The sequence below is a fragment of the Calidris pugnax genome, unplaced genomic scaffold, assembly GCF_001431845.1.
Source record: "Calidris pugnax isolate Ruff unplaced genomic scaffold, ASM143184v1 scaffold102, whole genome shotgun sequence".
Lineage (NCBI taxonomy): Eukaryota > Metazoa > Chordata > Aves > Charadriiformes > Scolopacidae > Calidris > Calidris pugnax.
In genome coordinates, this window is record NW_015090846.1 from 2,402,127 (window position 1) to 2,423,578 (window position 21,452).

The following is a 21,452-nucleotide window of genomic DNA, read 5'->3' on the forward strand; positions in this document are numbered from 1 at the left end:
CCGCGCAGCGCCGCACCGGCCCGGCGGGAAACGGCGACCCCGCGCTCGGGTTCCGGGGTTGCGGAGGGCCGGGGGGGGGTTTTCAGGGGGTGTGGGGGCCTGTCAGGGGTCAGGTCGAACACCAGGGAGACCCTTTTTCCCCTTTTCTCCCCCCCCAGCGTGTGTTTGGCTGCTGAGAGTGGCTCAAAGCTCCTTCTCGCTGGCGCTCTTTGGCTGCAGCAGAAGTTGCAACCATTGCGCAAAAGACCTCCCTCTCTCCAGCTGTTCTCCTCTTCCTTTCCCAGGCCATTCCCCCTCCCTGGGCTGCCCCTCTCTCTGCAGAGGATCACCAGCTCCCCTGTTTGTTTGAACCCTGCACCCTTTTCCCTTCCGCTCCACGTGATGCCCTGGGCCAAACATCGTCTCCCTCACCCCTGGGCCAAACATCGTCTCTGTCATCCCTGGGGCAAACATCGTCTCCCTCACCCCTGGGCCAGCACTGGTCGCGGCTCCTCCAGCATGATCCTCAGCTTGACCATCCCAGCAGCGCTCATGATGCTCCCCTTGGGGTTCTGCTGGCCGCCAGCTTTCCAAGAGGTGAGTCTGACCTCCAGTTTCCAGGAAGCCTTTTGTATTTCTAGGAAAAAAAAAACAAAAACCCACAAAAAAAAAAAAAAAAAAAAAAAAAAAAAAATGCTGAATTTTGCAGAAGTTAACCACTATTTTAATACGAACTCGTATGAAGAACAATCATTCCGTTCACTTTTTCATACTTTTTATCTTTCAGGTTTTTTATTTCAAAAAAAAAAAAAAAAAAACCCCAAAAAAAAAAAAAAAAAAAAAAAAAGAAGAGGAGACAACGCAACGTGTTCTAAGCCAAAATCCATCAAACCTCACTAATCAAGAAGATAAAGCTGTTTCCTCTGGGTGGCTGTTTGCTTAAGTGCAAAATAAAGCCATGGGAACTTGGCATCCATACTTGTTGAGTTGTTTGCTGGCGTTCCTTCCAGGTTAGGTTCACTTAAACGAGAGTCTTGTATCCATTTATTTTTTCTAAAAAACCCTAAAGCTATTCCTCTTCTTGCAGAAATTTCTCGGCGCTTTGGATGCAGAAGATGTTTTCTCTTATTTTGGAACCAGCTCAGTTTCTGATGGTATGCAGGGCTCCTTCCTTCTTGGTTTTGGAACACATCTGTCAGTTTATTTCTAATCCTGTGTGCTTGATAACGCTAAGGACACTTATTAATGAACCCTGATCTGACAAGCATTTAGCGTTTCTGAGTCACATTACTCAGAGAGACAATCCGTGTTTCAGTGTGAAGCGGTTGAAGAACTGGGTCAGTATTTGAAGTCTGCTGGAGGAGATATGATAAATCTTTTTGCACATTCCTCCTGCGGTCCTTATTCTCTGTCTTGGTATTTTTCTAAGAGATTAACAGATCCAGGTCTTCTGGGTGAGAAGCTTTAGGCTAAGAATAGCTTTAAATGCCCTTGATAATTTTTTTGAAATAAACACGTGGAGAGACTGGTATTCTGGGTCTGGACTGATGGTAGTTCAGGATAAAGACATGTTTTAAATTCTCAAGTCCTGAAAGCCAGGGTGTTGTCTACTTGTGAGTTCACCTAGTGCTCATCCCAGTGTCTCTGTCTGGATTATGGTAATTCTCACTCAGCAATACTTAACATCTGAGGAAGTAAAATTGTCTCAGCCTTTGTTAAATGGACTGTTCTCCTTATCGAGAGAGCAAAAGCACCAATAAATCAGGAGCAAGTTTCTAAGCTGTTGTCTGTTCCCAATCAGATTATCCTCACTTTGGAATATGTAAAAGCCTAGAAATTCTTTGGTAACACGATGATCCTGAAAGTCCACATTTGTCATCTGGAGAGTCCTTTTTCCTAGGGAGATAGATTGTTGCATTTGTTTTCTGTGTATCATTTTTTCTTATAACTGTTCCCCTTGTTCTTGCCTTGTTTTGTTTCTTCCAGTACCCGAGTTTGTTGTTGCTGAGCCAACTTGCCCTTGTAAAGAAGAACAGGTTGGGCCGATGTCCTGTCGGATTCAACATTGCTCCATTGAGGCCTGGGGGGAACTCTATGCCTTTGAATTTCTAGAGGACCATGCCCTCCTTTCCTCTTCCTTTGTGAGCAATCAAGTGGTGAACTCTTCCTTGAGCTTACTCAAGCGATTCTCAGGTGGCTGCTTTGCAGGTGGAAACCCACTGCGACCTCCCGGGGCCAAGTGTAGAGTCACCTACTGTGAAGGGCAGCTGGTGAGTATGGACTAAGCTTACTCTTACAAGTGTTTACAGCCATTGTATGTTTGCAGCTTGATGCACCAAACATGCATGAACCATCCATTTAATAAACCTGAGCATTACAAAGGAGAAACAGGAAGGGCATGGTGCACAGTTCTCCATCGATAGCAAATATCTTTGGAATAACTCAGAGATGGAATTTCATCTCCTTTAGCAAGGAGTCGTCGTTGCAGATGAGGAAAAGATTCATATCAGGCCTGTGAGAAGCAAAGATATGGCCCTGCTGAAGGACCTCGGCTTCTCCAGACCCCACATTCTCTTCAGAAGTGCCGTGAGAGAGGCAAATACAGCAAGAGGTAACGTAGATGGAGGGGAAACCCTGTTTGTTCTGCTTGGAAAAGCTGCCTTCTGGTAGTGGGGTTGCTTGTGTGAGCTCAAAGGAAAAACTTGTATCTACAAATCTTTGGGTGTACTTAAATCTGTTTCTCAGCTCACTGAGGTGTAACCAGTGTGTTTTCGTTTAGGTATTTGTTATTTTGATAGCACAGGTTTGTCATTAAGGATGCTGGCAGGTGAAAGAAACCAACAGAATTGGGAAACCTGAGCAAGCAACTGGAAGAGTTGTCTTCCAGCTGGATTGCTCTAGTATGTCAGGAAAAGGGAGTGGATCTATGGGACCTTTTATGCTGTCTTGCATTTTGAACTCCCCGTGTCCCTTTCTGCTGTTCAGCAGGGCGGTTTCCTTCTCGCCTGCGGAAGAGGGCTGAGGGAGCTGTCAAACACCTGGAGCTGATGGTGGTAGCAGGTCCAGATGTTTACTCCTACCACAAAGAGGACACGGAGCGATATATTCTCACCAACCTGAACATTGTGAGTAGCTTTCTGTTTGGATTGCTGTCCCAGTGTGAGAGCTCATGGTCTCACGGGCTGTGTCACAGGCGGGTGGACCTCTCTGAGTGCCCTTTCAGAGGAGTTTGTAGTTACCTGCTCCTAGTACCATGCACAGCTTGTGTGCAGGGTGTTCCTCTTTGCTTCTTTTGGCACGGCATGGCAAGCTTTCCCTGGTGCAAGGAGCTGCACAAGGAAAAGTGGTTGTTAAAAGTTTTGGGGTTGTAGCCTTAAAGCCCATATAGAAAATGTAGCTCTTTGTTTCAGTACTAATATTGTTATATGTCAGATCCAGTAGCAAGAGTTTTTATCACCAGAGCCTTGATCCAGTCCCTGTAGCTTTTCAGATGCACTGAATTAATCTTACATTTTACATTTCAACATTTTATTTCTAGTACAGAATTTCTCTAAATGTCTCCCTTTGCTATTATTAAGAATTTGTTTATGCATTTTTCTCTGTGTGTGTATTGAAAAAAGAGTCTTTAGCTTTCACCCTCCTACACTATGAAGATTCCACGCAGATTTTTCTTTCTGCTGCAGAGCATCTGACAAGTCTAACAACAGTTCTCATCTGTTGACAGATTTATTTGCATTTGTAGTGCATGCTATAATGTTGTGCTTCCTGGTGATTTTCTAGTTGCCCCTTACGGTTCCCAGGTGTGTTACCTTTGTGGTGACTGCAGCCCTGTTATTGGGAACAGGTGGTGGGAGTCACTAAGGTGCCTTCCTTATTGAATCCTTTCTGTCTCTTAACAGGGGGCAGAGCTGCTGAGAGATACCTCCCTGGGTGCTCATTTCAGGGTTCATCTGATGCAAATGCTTGTTTTGAGAGAGCCAGAGGTAAGCAGGGAGGAGGAGGACGACGACGACGACTTTCAAGTCTTGTCCAAGGGTTTGCTGAAAACTGTATGAAATTTGCAAACACGTGCCTTTGCTCTAGGCAGAGGTAAACATCACAACAAATATCACCTCCTCGCTGATCAGTGTTTGTGAGTGGAGCAAGAAGGTCAACCCCCAGAATGACTCTGACCCTCAGCATGCTGATATTGTCCTCTATGTCACCAGGTACTGAAGCTCCCCCTCCCTGGGAGGGGACTGGAAACAGGGCTGATGGTGTCCAGCTGTTAGCACAGTGATGATGATTTGCACTGGGTCTTCCAGCAGTTGGGCATCACAGGGTCTTTGGAAATGGGTTGATTTTCCTGTTTAGGGTTGATACTCCTGCCCTTAGTGTAGTGCAGTTTGTTGGAGATGCTGTTTCTTCAGTTTCTGGAGGAACAGGAATGTTCCCCAAGCTCTGACCAGCCAGAGTTGAGCGGACGTTGTGTCCTTCCAGAGCAGCACAGACAAACCCACTGCAGCTTTTTGTGGGCAGAAAAGTCGAACAGTAACTGGAAGTGAAAACCCACTGCTATTTTCTGTGGAAGATTTCTAATGCTGCTCTGACTCAGACATTTGGTCTGACTTTCATGCTCCTTGCTCTAAATTGCCTTGGCTAAATTTGTCGAGGGCAAACTTTTCTTGAGTGTAATGGCTTTGGTTTGGTGCTCTTTTGTCAAAGAGATGCTGCTGCTGCTCTGTCTTTTGCAAAAAGAATTAGGTCATTTTATTCTGTTCTGTTCGTCTGGTGTCGTGGGGATTTTTTAATGTAGAATCACCACATATTTTGAACAGTAGGCACTTGTGGGACCCTACTACTATGGTCTTGTCCCAGGGAGCTCCATGTTTCAAAAGAATTGTTAGGTAGCTGGCAAAGTTAGATCAGGAAAGTGGAAATGAATTCAGTTGAATGTCTAGACCTGGCTTTATTAGCTGCAATGGTTTTTTGCTCTTTCCTCTGTATCTGTTTCCCTTACATTAGGTTTGACTTGGAGTTACCTGATGGGAACAAGGAGCTGCGTGGAGTGACTCAGTTAGGTGGAGTCTGCTCCTCCTTCTGGAGCTGTGTTATTACCCAGGACACTGGCTTTGACCTTGGAGTCACCATAGCCCATGAGATTGGGCACAGGTCAGTAGGAAAGCCCCAGAGCAGCCCAATATGTTTTATTCAGGTGAACTTGGCATAACAGGGGGTTTCCCATTGATTATGCAAAACTTTTGGAAGGAGATCCTGCGTGGTCTGTGGCAATGAGAAGCTGCAAAGAGGGGAGAAAACCTTTGTGACAATGGTAGAAGGAAAGGCTGCAGAAAGGACTCAGTCCTTGCTTAGAGAAGAGAGGCTCCGAGGGAGCCTCTGGGTAAAAACCCAGTTTGAAGGATTCTGGGAAAGGAAAAGGATCTCTTGGCATAACAGGGGGTTTCCCATTGATTAGAACTTGGCATAACAGGGGGTTTCCCATTGATTATGCAAAACTTTTGGAAAGAGATCCTGCATGCTCTGTGACAATGAGAAGCTGCAAAGAGGAGAGAAAACCTTTGTGACAATGGTAGAAGGAAAGGCTGCAGAAAGGACTCAGTCCTTGCTTAGAGAAGAGAGGCTCCGAGGGAGCCTCTGGGTTTCTTCTCCTCAGGGCACTGTGCTGCTTCTGTTACAGTCTTGGAATTCCCCACGATGGTGAGGGGAATCGGTGCAGCAGCAGCGGTTACATCATGGGTTCAGCAGGAAACCACAACAGCATTGACCTCACCTGGTCACAGTGCAGCCGAGAAGAGTTCCTGGCCTTTGTCAGGTAAGGGAATGGTCGAGTTCTGTGTCCTCATGTGGGAGCAGTTCCCTGTGCTGGGGGCTTAGGAGAGAGCAGGGAAAGACAAGGAATAAAATAAGACATTCCTGGAAAATGAGGAACTGTGAAAAGCTTAGGGTTTGTTTATTTCTTATCACTTGTGTCTGTTGCTGAGGTTAAACCCGTTTTTTGCTTCAAGTAACTGGAAATTACTTTGGTTAGTGACTAACAGGCCTGGGCTGTGTTGGACATTTCAGACACTAGCTCAGCCTGGAAATTTTATTTAAAATGTCAGAGCATCTAGGTTTAAACAAGCATTGCGGGCTGCGAGCTGGCTGGGTGAGGAACAGGCATGAGTTTCTGTTTTAACTTCAGCAGCAGGGAACTGTGAGCATCTCCAGGCAGCTGCTGCAGCTAAATCCATCACAGCCCACAGTAAGCATGTGTTGTCTGGGAAAGCAACAGCCAACTCCCAGAATGAAACTCAGCACAAGTTTGCAAACATGTCATTGTCCTTACTGCCCACAGCTGGGAAAGTGATAATTCTTATGTTTCTATCAGCACAGGCCAAACAAACTGCTTAAATGACCTGCCGGACATGGACAGCAGCATCCCTGGCTGGAAGCCTGGCTTGTACTATGGAGCAGATGAGCAATGTAAAATAGCCTTTGGGAGCAGTGCCACAGCATGCACCTTTACTGACAGCAATGTTGTAGGTAGAAAGTTTGTTTGTCTTGCTAGGGGCAGTAGGGAAATGTTCTGGAGCCAAGATTCAGGAAAAGGGAGCTGGGGACATTTTTGTTATCAAGGGATGGAAGGTGCTTTCCTGCCACAGATTTCTTGGCAAAGAACAAGCCTTTGAAAGGCTTTTAAAATGCTTTCCTTCTCTCCATCAAGCTCTTTGTCCACATAAGTTCCCTTTAAGGTTTGCACAGTACCCAAAGTCTTCTGTCCAAACAGGGGCCTGGTGGCACTAACGCTGGGTTCACCTCCTCAGAGTTCTGTCTCAGGGAGCTCTTGTTCCTTGATTTCCTTCAGCTTTCCCACCATTGCTCAAGTCCCCATGTCTGAGAAAGGCAGCATGGCTAATAGCTGCCACCTGGACAGGTTTTGTTAATGGGGAAGCATTGAGGTGGGTGAAAATTTAATTGCTTCAGTTGATCATCTCCTAGCATTACAGCTGGCAATGATGGTCTTTTGACATGCCCACAACTTTTGCCCATTAGCAGGAGAAATGGAGGAACTTCCTTGCATCGTTGGGTCGCTGTGGGGAAACCTAACACCTGGGACATGCACTATTTAATGGAGCAGCTTTTGGGATTGCTGTGTTGATGAGCCTAAGCGACTGCCTGAACTCCCTGATTTTCTTGTCACACCAGGACATATGTGAAGTTCTCTCATGCCACGTACAACCAGGAGACAAGTCCAGCTGTACTCGGCTTCTTGTTCCCCTCTTGGATGGTACCGAGTGTGGAATCAATAAGGTAAGGATGATCAGAAGTGGGTGTGGGTGCTGTGGAGCTCATTAGGGAGCAAGACATTGCTGGTGGCTGGAAGGTACATGACACTCTGTCCCTCATTCAGGGAGCTAAGGCCAGGCACTCCAGTCGCAAACTAGGACCAGCTGATGTTGGTGTTTTCCATCTGCTCTGTATCTCTGGAGTTGCTTTGCAGGTCTACAGATAGCTGATATCTGACCACTCCTCCAAGGCTTTACTTTCTACTTAAAATGACCTGTCAGCTCTTTGTTTTAACCCCAGGCTCATGTGAGACTATAATTAGGAATGAGACCCTTCAAGCCTCTTGTGAGAAGGTCCCTCATTCATCTTGAGATTCTCTGTTACAGCAACTGCAAAAAGATGGGGAGTTGTGGCACCCTTGCAGATCCCAGCCCTGCTGGGTTCACTGTGGTGCTGCTGCTGCCAGTTTTGTATATTCTTGGTCTTAGTGGTGCTCCAACAATTTTGTATATTCTTGGTCTTAGTGGTGCTCCAAGGGACAGTGCAGCTCTCTGGAGGAACTCAACCCCATGGCTGTAGTCCATGGGCAGTGGTCTGGCTGGAGCCCCTTCTCCTCCTGCTCCCGCAGCTGTGGAGGTGGAGTTGTGATAAGGCAGAGGTTCTGTAACAACCCCAGGTAAGAAGAGGGGAGCTGGGCAGTTTGTGGGTGCCTCTTGGCTGATTCAGGGACATGGGGTCTGAGTCTTGCTCTTTGCTTGGGACAAACCCACCTCTGTTGAGGAGTATTTTCCCTGTCATTTCCAGGCCTGCTTTTGGGGGGCAGGAATGCCAAGGCACCAGCATTGAAGTGGAGATGTGCAATACCCAGGTAATGGAGCTGATAACATCTTCTGAGCTTTTTTCTTAATGACGTGTAATCCTTTGAGAGCTCTATGGTTTGGGACTTTTCACAGCTGATTGCTCTGGGAAGGAAAACTAAAGATCTGTTACAGCCTCCATCTGTCTGACAACAGGAGAGGTATCTGTTCCATGGTGTCTGAAGACAGCCGTATTATTTAATAGCATTGTTCACATTTAATGAAGCATTTTCTCTGTGCCTTCATAGCAGGACAGACACTGAGAAAATAGTGACTCACTTAATGATAGTTTTCTTTAGAGGGACATTCTTATATTGTTCCTATTTTCCTTATCCATTTATTTTGTATAAATAGCAAAGATATCAGCTTCCAAACACAATTCTCTGCATATCCCACAGCCTCCTTTTGAAGTGGCTTTCTTTATTTGCAGTTGTTTTGGTGTTTTACTTACCAGCTTTCTGCCTTTAGCTAGTGGGTAAAATGCTGCTTGGGATTCTGTGCTCAGTCACTCCCTTTTATTACCCCTACGGTTCTCTCTGGGTTGTAGGCCTGTTTGATGACCCAGCAGGACTTCATGGCTGAACAATGCACTGCAACAAATTTAAAGCCACTGTATCTCACTGTAGAAGCACCATCCTTTTATACCTGGACTTCTGCTGTTGGCTTTGCCAAAGGTAAGAAAATATTGAGAAACCGTGGGGTTTTTTGTGAAGGGGAACACTCACGAACCTGTCTGTACTTTGAAGTCAAAGGGTGTTTCACTGATTGTTTTAGTTTCCATGTGAAACCTGGATACCCTTTCTGTCAGATCCTTTTGACTTCTTCTGTGATGGTCAGCCATGTGCCTTTCCGAAAGAGTGACTCCTCTCTTCTGGCTGCCTCCTCCAGGGGACATGCTCTGCAAGCACATGTGCAGGGCCCTTGAAAAGGAGTTCATGGTGAGCCGTGAAGACAGTTTCATAGATGGAACCAGATGTGAGCAGGAGGACTCCGAACACCGCGGGGCCTTCAGTCTGTGTGTGATGGGAAGCTGCAGAGTAAGTGACTGGGGAATCCAGGTGAACCTCTGACATGTAATCCCCACCAAAGGAGTGGGTTTATTAGGAGCAGGGGGAAAAAAACCACAGTGTCCCAAACAACAGAGCGAGCTCTTCTCAAAAGAAGAGAGGTTTTGTTCTTAGCTTCTTGGATAGAGTCAATCAATCTACTGTTCACTCTGTGCATACAATGCCAATGCCCTCTAGATAAGACATTCTGCTAATTATGCAGTAAGTACATAAGGCTGTTCATCCTTAGTCCAAGAAGCAATTGGTTTATGCGTTGGATGTGGAGGCATCATTAGCTGTTCAGTTTGCAGGGTCTAAATAACCCTATAAAATGCTGACTCCGTTGGAGAAAAGTTACAGGATTTGAACGTACTGAGTCAGTGGCAAAATAGGGACTAAAACCTGGGAATCATAAGTCGACAAATTGATTGTTTCAGTATCACTAATCAAGACTGAAATATAACTTTTTTTTTTTTTCCCCATGTATTGGACAGGAGAAAGGCATTCTTTCATGATGAACTTGACTATAACTCCCCCGCACTGTCTGCATTTTAGTAACTGCAGTAAATGCTGACCCAGTTGTGCGTTTTCTGTTGTTTCTTTACGTTCCCAGAATTACACTTTTTTAACATTTTATGTTTTTCTCATTATCCTCATGTTCACTGAGGTTTGTAATGCATTTCCCCCCACAGAACAGCAGAGGGTGTAGGCATAATCTATTCTGATCTCTGCCGTTCTGTTGGCGACAGGGATAATTATGTCTGTTACGGCAGCATCCAAAGCCTGGGATCAGTGCCTCTAGCATCAATTCAGCAGTTGCACATGTTTTGCTGCTAAGCCTGCTGAGATCCTCCTGTAGCTTTGTGTAAATTAGTCTTGTCCGTGGGAATGAAGCTAGAATCTCTTCTCTGAGCTCCATGGGATTGAAGGCCAGGCTGGAGGATGTGAGCTAGGTTTGGCTTTGGGGGTTGGGGAGCTAAAGACTCCTTTAGAACCTGCCATTCATGTTTACTGTTCTCCTGGGAGTTTTTTCCCTCCCACCCCTCTAGAAAGAGTTCCTAGAAGAGAGGGAGTGCAGAGCCTTTGGTTTAGGTCACAGGAGAAATCTTTCTGGGCTGCTTCTTATGGGAAAGAAAATGTCACACAATTAATGAACCTTGTTATGCTATCAGCTAAGACTTTCCAATCCCTGGCATTGCAAACTGCTGTACAGTGGTAGATCTAGGTACAAATGCATCTTTGTCTTCTTAAATTCTAATTACAAATGAATAAGGCAGTTCCAGGAATTCAGGCAATGTTGCCTTCATTCGCTTGTTTTCTTCTCAGAATAGACAAGTCTTGACAGAACTCTCCCCTTTGCTCAGGCTTTCGGGTGTGATGGCCAGATGGACTCCAAGAAGATAATGGACTCTTGCATGGTTTGTGGGGGCGATAATTCCACTTGCACCAAAGTGAGTGGTTCTTACACAGAAGGAAAAGCTAAAGGTGTGTAATCCTCACCCTCAGGCACAACATTATGGTACTGTTTGTAGGCTGCATATATGTATTCTTATTCAGTGTTCATAAGCTTCTGTATGTGATTTCTTCTTTCTGTTTCTGCTTGCTTTTAAGCAATTAAGCAATTACTGCCTGTAAGGCTTCTCCTCCATTGGATAGGAGGAGATTTGTAATTCCCAGCTTTTTTACTGAGGTACAGTAATGGAAGGTGACCATATCTTCTTTCTTTCCATCCTTCCAGAGTATGTTACATTTCTCTCCCTGCCTTATAACGCCACCTTGGTCCGTGTTACCAATCGGAGACCACTCTTGACGCATTTGGGTGAGTTGAATGAAAAGGAGAGGAGGGAGTACAGGCAGGGCTGAAACAAGCTTGTAAAAACCAGAAAATGGAATTTGGGAGGAAAGTTCTTGACGATACAATTTGTTTGTGGGATGCTGTCAGTGAGAAGTGGTAGAAGCCGTGCTCTTCAGGACGTCTGACTTAGATCAAATCAGTTTCTAGCAAATGGGGCAGCCTGTAGCTGCCACCACCAGGGGATCCTGGTGACCACACGGTATCTCTTAAACTCACTGCTACTTTTGCTACTCTAGCTGTGAAGGTTAAAGGAGAGTATGTGGTTGCTGGAAAAGGAAAAATCTCACTGAATGTCACCTATCCCTCGGTTCTGGAGGACAGCCAGATCAAATACAAAGTGTTTCTCACCAAGGACAACCTGCCAAGCCTGGAGGAAGTCCATGTGGATGGGCCAACACAAGAAGAAATTGAAATACAGGTAAATTAAAGTAGCAGAGTTGGAAAAGGGCCAGTCAGAGCTGGCCAGGCTGAGTCTGTGTAGCTCTGCTGCAGTGCAGGATCCACGTGTAGTATGGTTCATGTCCAAGGCCAGCAGAGGTGGTGTTCACTAAGACTGATGGTTCAAGATTGGATGGAAAAGGGGGGACTACTTTCTCTTACCTCCATTCTGAGAAATGAGTCTGAGTTTATTTGTGCATTGACCACAATTTTTTCCTTCCCCAGGTCTATCGAAGATACGCAAAAGAATATGGCAATGCCACCAACCCGGACATCACCTTCAGCTATTTTGTCCCCAAAGAGAATCTGACGTACGTGTGGATCCCTCAGCAGGGGCCGTGCTCAGTGACCTGTGGAGAAGGTGAGGCAGCAGGACTCAGTCTTTACTTTCTACAGAGATCTGGGCAGACTTCTAGTTTGGGTGGCTGGTAGTCACCCACATCTTACTCCAGGGGCTCTTCTGCAGAGAACCATTTCTTTCTTTCTGCCTGAAAGAACTGTGACATCAGTAATAGATACTTGGTTAGAACTTATTAAACAACTGAACTGAATTTAAAAGCTAATTGCTGAAAGCGAGCTGCAGTTGCCAGTGTTAAACTGGGAAGAGTGGTACAGCTTTTGAATTAAATTAGCAAGTGAGCTGAATCATCAAAATGATAATGGAAATGTTTGATCGTGAAGAGGATTTTTAAATAGGTTTTAACTGAACTTTTGGTTTTAAGACTAAATAATTTTCTCAGATTTTTCAAAGTTATCAAAGACTGTAATTAGAAGTTGGCTAAACATCAAAAGTCTGAGACCAGAGTGGTATCTAGTGTCTAACTAAAGCCTCAGAGCTAATTATGAAACTTCCTTCTTAGAATTCTATTCCTGTGCCATGGCTAATCCTTTCTGTCTCCCTGAAGAAATCATAATGCAGATTGTAACAGATCACTCTGGTAGACAGTCTGACATCTTGTTTACCAGATAATACAGATGACACTGGCAAGTCTCGCAAGATTTTTATGACAAGGATTTAGGAAATGCATTAATGAATACTTATGGAAGTCAATCTATAGGACTAGTTATGTCTGGAGAGCTTTTCTCCAGCAGATTCCCCACGTGAACTGATTGCTGAAACCCTGAAGTAATGAACTCAAAGTACTCTAGGACTTCCCAGCTAATGCAGCCACAAATGAAAAAAAATGAGAAAGCTGGGACTTAAAATAACAGAGAGTTGAGAATCCAAACTGAAATTGCATCTTGAGAGCTGAAAGTGATGCTCAGGCCCTGCTTAACCTGTAGATGTTATTTGAAACCAAGGAGGGTAGTGAAAAGATAACGTTGCTGATTGATTCTTGATGTTTGCTTTTAAGGGTCATGCTCTGTGAGATTGAGGACTGCCTGTCCCTCTCTGTGGGTAGCTCGTTCACTGCAAAGGAGGCTCTTTACAGCTTTGCTTGTGACTTCTTTTTTTGAGTTTGTTTTTTCACTCACTTTACCTGTTAGGTTCAGTATCGTTAAAAATTTTGTCAATAGCTGTAGTGTTATGAATATTTCATTTCTTGCATGCCACAGGTAATGCAATTCTGCAGTTTCTCTCCCAGTTTCTCTAGTTTAGTTTTGGATATGGATCACTTCGAGGACGTTGGCACCTTGGGTACAAGAGCTGCGTGATGATATTACGTGATTAGTTCTACAGAATGTCATTTAAAAATGGCTGACAGCTAGGGCTTATTTTCAGCAGCCTGTCCCTCATCAGTCAGATATCAAGATGGTTTGGAGTAATTTGGACCAAATTATGATTTATATCCTTGTTCTTGCAAACGGCCAGTTTAGAGCAATCTTTCCATTTTGGCAGTGAATTATCCATCAAACTTCTCATCTTCTGGGGTGTTATCTTGGAAAGTCACTTTAAAACTCTTGAGAAAAAGTTATATCAGAAAGAAGAGGGTTTTATGTTTACAGAAAGTCTGTATTAGCAAATATGCCATTTTCCTACACAGATGATTTGAGTAAAGCAAAATTACTGCATCTTCCTAGCACAATAGAGGTAAGCTGTGCTCTTTGTTTATAACTTCCTTTCCTTTTCTGTTTGTATCCCAGGGACACGACCAGTGGATCACGTGTGCTTTGACCAGACAAAGAATGAAATAACAGAAGAGGAGTGGTGTCTGGAGCTCCCACGGCCCCTTTTGGGCCATGAGCCCTGTGCCACGGAGCCGTGTCTGTACAGGTTGGTGCTCCTGGAAGCTCAGCTGAACTCTTGCTTCACGTGTCCTTTCTCTGGCAGCTAACCCTGCAGCAGTCTCTGCAGTCTTGATTGCATTGTGCAATGTAAAAAAAAAAAAAAGAGTGGTATCAAGTAGTTTCTTCCTAATTATAATGGCGTAGTGGATCCCAAACCATGTTCAGTCTTTCCTGGTCGCATGAGGTAATTGAGATGTCACTTGAACAAATGGGAGATGGTCCTTCCAACATCTTACAGTAGTCTCCTGAATGAAAATCCTTTGAGGGTATGGCCAGAAGAATATGTCTGCTTACATCCTTTCCAAGATTGCACCAACAAAGATTTGATCTTACTCTGAAGGACACCCTTGTGTTAATTAGACTGGAAAGAGGACAAAGAGCCAAGCCTTCCCAGACATTGATCTCATAGATATTTTAGTGTTTAATAAGGAGTGATTACACTGTGAATTACAGCTCTTTAGCTTAGGTAGTTTTAATCCTAGAGAGCTGTCAGTGCAAGGATTTAAATGTCCAGCAGTTGTCCTCTCAGTCACATCAAGACAAGGCTCTTGAAATAGAGAAACTGAATACTCCATATGGCCCATTTCTGTAATCAGTGGCATGAGTAATAAACCTCCATGATCCAGATGAGAAATAGGGTAATAACAATTACTTCCCATTTAGGTGGAAGATCTCTCAGACAGGTGAATGCTCTGCTGTCTGTGGAACTGGAGTTGCCCAGCAGAATCTGACCTGTGTTCAGTTCCGTGGTGGATTGGAGACTGTTGTGGATGACAGCTTGTGCCCAGCAGAAGAAAAACCCCTCTCCGTTGTGCCGTGTGTGGTTAATGTCTGCCCTTTGGGCTGGGACAAAGTGAGTTTATTGGCTTGGCTTATTTCAGGAGTCTCACTGGGAGCTTTGCATTTGTGATCCGCAGGAGGCTACCAGTTAAGAAGAACCATCTTATTACTGGAGTGTGGGAGGGTGGTTTACACCAAGGACGTCTACCTAGTTAAAGGTTCATCCTGTCACTTATAGACAGCTCTGTCTATCTCAGTTTATGCTGCTGGATTCATCAATTCATAATGGTGGTTTGTGTAGGGCAGGTGTTGACTGTGTTCCTTCTTAATTTCTTCTCACAGAATCCAACAAAACCAGAAATAACCCCATGTCTCGGGGGGAAAACACCTCACTGGCAAACAGAGAGGTTCTGACATGGTAGGGAGAGTTGCTGGCAGGGAAAAGGGCTTCTCAGCACAGGATCACTGGTCCAAATCTGCACTGGGAAGCCACTGCCACGTTTACATTTGCAGATGGGTAAGATGCTGCTTTAGGCATCTCCAGTCTTGGGTATCTCTCCTCAGGCAGTGTGAATTAGGTGGGGTTTGCCTGTTGGATGTCCTTAGCTATTCATAATACTTGTATGTTCTGCAAAAATGGAGAAAGTGCTTAAATGTGCCTCTTTCTTCAGTGACAGCAAATATGTTGTAGGCTTGATCTGGAAGTATCCTCTGGCTTCATTAGATCGGGACCAGTGTGGAAAGCAGGTGCCAATGTCAGTCTGGGTCTTTTTGCTCTGTTCTGAGGAGGAAGATGCACAGTTACTTCAGACTTCAGAGTTGCTTGGGCATATCCAACTGGAAAATCAGACCGTGTATGTCTGGACCCCTCTAGCTGGAGAGTGTTCTGTCTCCTGTGGTAGAGGTGAGATCTCTCAGGGCTGCAGGGAAATGTTACTTGGCTGTAGGTGTGAGCTCCGTGCCTGGGAACCTCAGGGAGCTGGTCTTTTTCCTTCCCCAGCTCTAAATGCACGTGTAGCTGTGGTCACAATTTTTTTTTGGGTCTGGAAGAGTCAAGGGGGCCTGGCTCAGACAGGGAATGGCTCAGAGGGCTGGCTGGCTGCTGCTTTGTTTCAGAGTTGGGGAGGATGAGTGCAAGAAGTGTGCCTGGGGCTCGGGCAGAATTGGCTTGTTTTGTACCTGCAGATGTGACTGCCACTGCTTGGCTTATTTTCAACCCTTGCATACGTGCCCTGCAGTAAGATCACTTCCCTTTCTAGGTAAGACTCAGATACAGTATGTGTGTGTGGCTTTTGACACCAAAGAAGAAGCCCAAGAAGAAAACTGTCACCCCGTGCCAAAGCCAGAGAGCAGGATGGAAGTCTGTGATCTCCATCCCTGCCCACCAAGGTAAAGCAGGTACCAGGAGACAATGAGACAGTGAGAGGCCTTTCCTTCCTCTCTATCTCCAGGGACACAGCAAAGTAAGGGTCAAACTACTCTGAGGATGTTGTCTTCCTCTCCCCTTCTTTGAAAGCACAGCCAGCTGCAAAAACAGTAGCACTGGTCTGTACCCAGCAAACGAATGGAGAGGCTTTCCTGGGCTGGTGTATTCTCAGACAGAACCAAGTGAAGTCTTTGGAGTCTGAATGTAGGGAAAAAACCGGAAAATCTCTTGATCCCATATCTTGATCCTGGTGAAGTAGGAACAAATCCATAACTGCAAAAGATGGTGGTGACACATTGGCCATGTTGTCCATAAACATGTATGTGTGGTCATCTAGGATCTGGCTCACACGTTTGTCATGTTGTCTGTGAGCATGTATGTGTGGTCATCTAGGATCTGGCTCCGGGCTGATACATTTGCTGTGGGACTGGAAAGCCTCTGGCATCTGAACTTTTTTACATGGTACAGGATGCTGCTCCCAGGATGCAATACCCTGGGTCGGTTTCTGATCTGACTGTTCAGTGGTGTGTGTTTTGGAAGGAGATAAGATTGTTTTTGCAGTTAAGCCTGTGTGTGTCACCCTGGGGAAGACTGTAGTGGATGCAGAGTGAGAGTCAATGTCTTTTTCAAGTCTGTGGGCTTATGCTAAATGTGAGTGCCCTCTGTTTGGGTCCAACTCCAAACCTGCTCCAGACTGCCCAGCCTTGGTTCAAAGGCTGCCTTCTAAGTACCATAGACTGCAGAGTGTGTGAGGCAGAGGGGTGAAGAAAGCTGTTGAGAAGCAGAAGGGAGAAGGATGAGGGAGTTGCAGTGCATTTTCTACAGTGTGAGATAGTAGAGGGTGGGGATTCGGCACTAACTTAATTTTTCTCCTTCATGTCCTCTGTCAGGTGGAAGGTGACTCCAGCTGGCCCCTGTTCCTCCAGCTGTGGGCTGGGCTTAGCTGTCCAGCTGGTCACCTGCGTGCAGATCCACCAAGGCAAGGAGATTTTGCTGGAGGAGCGTTTGTGCCCTGTGGCAGAGAAGCCCCTTACCAGCGTCCCCTGTGTCATCCGAATGTGCTCTTATGAATGGAGCTTCAGCGAGTGGACAGAGGTATCTGCTCCTCCTCAGATGCAGCACGTGATGTCTTGGGAAGTGGGTTCATAGCCATTCACTTGTTTAAAGTACACAGTGAAGAAGAACCGCTTCTGCCTTGTTGTATTTACTTCCCACAGAAATGCTAAGCTGTTTCTAGGGATGTTTTCCACCCTTTCCACTCTCCTATGTTTAGCAGCCATGGGTTTGCTTCCCACGTTTCTCAGGTTTTGGCTGCAGTTTAAAAATGGTCTTTGGCATGTTTTCTTCCGGAATGCATATATTCTTGGAATTTTTGGGAAGTGGTTCTGCAATTCAAAGATATAGCTTGGAAGATCCCCTGGGAGGGGGACCATCTTAGAGCTGATGAAGGTAGAGCAATGCAAGGGCAGGTGGTAGAACAGCATCAGTCAATAGAAGATCAGACCTCCAGATTATGCCCGAGCCAATAAGTATATTTATTTCTAAATACCTACTGAAATAGAAGTATAAAGGCCTGTGGGTTTCTTCCTCTGCAGTGTTCAACTTCGTGTGGGAATGGCATTCAGACACGGCAGGATTTCTGCCTCAACCCGCTAACCCGTAAGCACGTGAACCCCATCTTCTGCAGGCACTTCCCCAAGGCCATTGTGGTACGTGGCTGCTCGGCAGGGCCCTGTCCTGAGCAGATGGTGGGACCCGGGTCCCGTGGAGCAGAAATGCAGACAGTGACACTAGCCACACATCTGACAACTGCTGCAACAGTCAGAGAGGTGAAATACAAGAACCTGGATCTTCCTCCGTCTGCTGAGCCAGCTGTGACTCGGGAACAGACAAAAGAGGCCAGTGAAGGTGAGGAGGACACTACCAAAAGGTAGAGATAGGTGCTTACTGTGTGCAGCTGGATCGTGGTGACCCTACTGCCACACAGGGACAGGAGCATGGCAGGGAGTACTCCTCGTTAGGAGGGACAACACACTGTTTCTTCCATCATGCCATGAGCTGTCCATGATACCTGACCTAGGAGCAATGAATCTCTTCCCTGGGCACCCAAGGTCTTCTGACTTGGGACTCCTTGGGACAGAAGCTGACTCTTCCTGTGCTTCACCTGGAAGGCGGGCACACTGTTGGCACTTGTCTGTTCGTTGTGCCACGAGGGGATGGAAGCTGTGTTTCAGCAGCTCTACTTCCTTCTGGATGTGTTTCTTATCCGTCTCTTGCTGTACAGGTGTCTGTGGAAAACTCTTTCTTAATGCCACCGGGGTCATCAACATGACGGGTGTAGAGAGCAGTGACTGCACTGTGGCCATTGGACGTCCCCTTGGGGAGGAGATCACAGTCAGTGTCCTGGAGAGCTCCCTCAACTGCAGTGCAGGTACCCCCAGGGTGTGCTGGGGACCAGCCTGGCCCTTTTTGGAAATCTCCACCTCGTTTGTCCCTGTGCTTTTGGTGCCCTGAATGATACTTGCTGCCTTGGAGCCTGTGTAATCTCTGAAACCAAGTCTTTCTGTCCCCCCAAGTCTTTGCCAGATAGGACTCAATGAAGATGATGCCTTTCCTCCCCCTACGTTATGGTGTCTTATCTGTTTTGTTGATAGATATTGGAAGAGAGGAGTTTATAGGTTTTAAAGAGGCTTATTGCTTTGGCCTGTTATAAAATCTCTCTCTTATACCCTCTTGCTGGAATCAGTACAGTTAAGTTAGTTAACTGGACTGTTTTCATGACAGATTTTGATAAGACGGGGACAAGATGCAGAAATTACTCAATTCCAGACCTATGCAAGCCAGGTTCCGGCCTTTTACTTAAAGTGGAAGTGTTTCTAATCCCTGTGCTCATCCATTCCAGGTGAGGTAGTGCTGTTTTCTGGGCGAATGATGTGGCGGACAGGCTGCAGGAAGCTCCCTTTGTCACTGATAAATTCCAGAACGAATACACTGATTGTGAAACAGCGTGTTTTGCTGCCAGGAAATGGGGTCATTCTTCAGTACAACAGCAGAACTGCAACTAAAAAATATTACCAAGGTAATTACCTTACTGAAAACTTTGCTATTGCTTTAGATTAAGGCACACATGACAATGCCTACAGAATGCCACGGGTCATGGCTGCTTATGGAAATCTATGGAAACCTTGCTTCATCTTTAGCAGCTAATAAGCCCCTTCTTGAGGAGTGTTGGAATTAATATTATTTGTGGACTACCCCTCAGTTTTAAAAGCAAGCCCTCTGCAGGTGTTTGCTGATGTTTGGAGGTTCCCAGATGAAAATCCTTAGAGAAACTTTTCTGCCTGTGCTTAATTTAAATGATTTCTTTCTTGGAGATGTTGGATACTCCTCTAAATCATTGTCTTTTCTGCTCCCTTTCCTCCTCTCAGATTGTGACAAGCAGCTGTTTGGTCCTCAAGGTGAAATACAGAATCCTGTGCAATTGCCTGATCAAAGGCAAGAAGTAGTGTGTCGGACCTTCATCAACGTGGCTCCTCGGCATCGCATAGCTATCCGCGCCCTGTATATTGACCTGGGCAAGGAGAGCAACCAAACACATTTTAATTACATCCTGGTGAGTCAGAAACCTAAAGGAGATAGTTTGGATGGGTACAAACACATCTCCTCGTTAGGCTCTTCCATCCAGGTGCCAAGTTCAGTCACAAATCCCAGAGGGTCAGATTCTGATGTCTGTTTTGTAAACATAGATGTGAACGAGCACTACTGATGTCTACTGTATTTCTTCTAATCTTTGCAGAGGGCACCTTTTCCCCCTGAGTGACCAATTTGCATGTCCCCAGTATTTTGTGGGTACTTATCCTTGTAGGCTGCTATGATATAATGGTCTCATCTTTCTTCGTGAAGGTCCGTGATGTAAGCACCATGAAGACGATGGTGTTCCATGGGAAGCAACAGTTCTTCTGGCAATCAACAGGAAGCCAAGCTGAAATCGAATTTCATGAAAACGTTAAGGATCACCAAACCAATTTCTGGGCTGAATATCGTGCTGTTGAGCCCAAATAAAAGGGGCCAGGGCCACTGCACTGAGAAAAACCGTGGTCCACTCAGTCACTGCTGCCTGTTCACTGCTTGAGGTCACGCGTGTCATTTAATCTTTTTGCAACTGCTTCCCCATCTATTGAGTAAGAACAATAATATCTACTGATTCCTTTGGGATCTCAGTTAATATCTATAAAGGTTATGCAAAAAGCATGCAACTACCAAATATTTAGCAAATAGTCCTCATACAGATTTTCTGTCTGGTTGGTATTGATGCAGTTTACGTGTCTGCAGTTGGTGACTGCTGAAGTCTCAGGGTCCTGTTTTGTAATACGTTGTGATCTTTTAGGACAATCATTTAATTTCTGAGTGGCTCAGTGTCCCACTACAAACCTCTGTATACCTCTGGTGACAGCTGGTTTTGTATGGGAGCACTAAATGACATCCAGAGGTCCCTCCCCAGCTACCCCTTCTGTGGTTCCACTCTTGTGTAAGTGTTGGTGATACCAGCACTTCTTTTCTATGGGAAAATAAAAGAATTCTGTCTCTTAATGATAGGTTTGATGCCAAGATGTATTTACTCAGATAACAACAGTAGCTGTGCCGTTAATCACCCTGTATCTTCATCTCGCAGGAACTGTGCACAGAGAGATTGTTGGGGCTGCATGATGCAACTTGTAGCAGGAAGAGGTATTTTAGAGCAGTGACAAATCCTCACTCCAGTTTGATTTAAATACATTTTTAGGTTGTTTTTATTGAATATCTTGAACATTTTAGTATCTTGAACATTGGACCGTGCTCTGGTCCAAATCTGTCATCCTCCTCAAAATCACAATATACTGCTTAAGGTTTTTTTTCCACACCTGGAGCCTGGCTGGACACATCTGCCCTTGCTCTTCATGCTGGAAGCACTAAATGGTTCTGCCTGGGCAGTTTTAACCCTGCTTCTGCTTTCCCTCACTTGAATTCTCTGACATCTTTTTACAACCGCAAAATCTTATTGTCTTCTGTAGTCTTAACAGTTGTTTTTTGCCGGTTAAGCCAGGAGTTTTTTGCTTGCCAGCCTCCAGATTTACGTTCCATTCCTGGAAGAGCTAGAAAGTAGATTCTTGAAGCAAGATCCTTGAGGAGCTGGATGCGTCGGCCATCCCAGTGCAGTGCGTGGGTGATGCTGGGCCTTCATTTCCTGTGGAACAGGAGATGTTAACAAAAAGACATCCTTTTCTTAATCCTTTTTTGTAACCTTATAGCAGATGGGATCTGTCTTCCTGCTCTGCTCTGGATCCCAAATCTCACTGCTATTTATTGTTCCAGATCAACTATGCAGAGTCCCTGGTCTGCAGAGGTGGGCTCTGGTTACTGACTCTGTTAATTTGCAAAAAATTGCAGCTGTTGTCTTTATAATTTAAGAGAATTAAGGCTGTTTCCCTGGACTATTCATTTGGATGCCAGCAGGTTGCCAACTGGGACATCTCTGTATTGCAAAGCCCTAATTCTCCTCTCATTTTTTAGGGGGGGAAACCTGATTATGTTCAGAT

At 45.4% G+C, this 21,452-nt stretch overlaps 1 protein-coding gene across 3 annotated transcripts; it reads left to right on the top strand.

Annotated features, from left to right (window-relative positions):
- The first annotated feature begins 140 nt into the window (after positions 1 to 140).
- ADAMTS13 (ADAM metallopeptidase with thrombospondin type 1 motif 13) lies at positions 141 to 20,452 on the top strand. Of its 3 annotated transcripts, none has more exons than XM_014943046.1 (29): positions 141 to 576; positions 1,067 to 1,133; positions 1,966 to 2,249; positions 2,449 to 2,590; positions 2,965 to 3,104; positions 3,879 to 3,962; positions 4,063 to 4,187; positions 4,984 to 5,130; positions 5,657 to 5,791; positions 6,347 to 6,497; positions 7,165 to 7,269; positions 7,770 to 7,921; positions 8,050 to 8,113; positions 8,650 to 8,776; positions 8,991 to 9,139; positions 10,513 to 10,633; positions 10,887 to 10,967; positions 11,240 to 11,421; positions 11,667 to 11,802; positions 13,527 to 13,656; positions 14,334 to 14,523; positions 15,237 to 15,354; positions 15,710 to 15,839; positions 16,767 to 16,971; positions 17,472 to 17,784; positions 18,161 to 18,307; positions 18,779 to 18,955; positions 19,305 to 19,489; positions 19,780 to 20,452. In XM_014943046.1, the coding sequence occupies exons 1-29, from the start codon at positions 382 to 384 to the stop codon at positions 19,936 to 19,938; spliced, it is 4,341 nt and encodes a 1,446-aa protein (XP_014798532.1). In that variant the 5' UTR covers positions 141 to 381; the 3' UTR covers positions 19,939 to 20,452. The 3 variants fall into 3 exon arrangements, with proteins under 3 accessions (XP_014798532.1, XP_014798534.1, XP_014798533.1); XM_014943048.1 differs by having other exon boundaries at positions 15,240 to 15,354; XM_014943047.1 differs by having other exon boundaries at positions 2,968 to 3,104.
- The last annotated feature ends 1,000 nt before the right edge of the window (positions 20,453 to 21,452 follow it).

Bases quoted from the DNA above. Each gene is read 5' to 3' on its own strand.
- ADAMTS13 (XM_014943046.1), top strand. From the start codon at position 382: ATGCCCTGGGCCAAACATCGTCTCCCTCACCCCTGGGCCAAACATCGT. The intron at 2,591-2,964 runs GTAACGTAGATG...TCTGCTGTTCAG, and splicing joins AGAGGCAAATACAGCAAGAG to CAGGGCGGTTTCCTTCTCGC. The intron at 5,792-6,346 runs GTAAGGGAATGG...TGTTTCTATCAG, and splicing joins GAGTTCCTGGCCTTTGTCAG to CACAGGCCAAACAAACTGCT.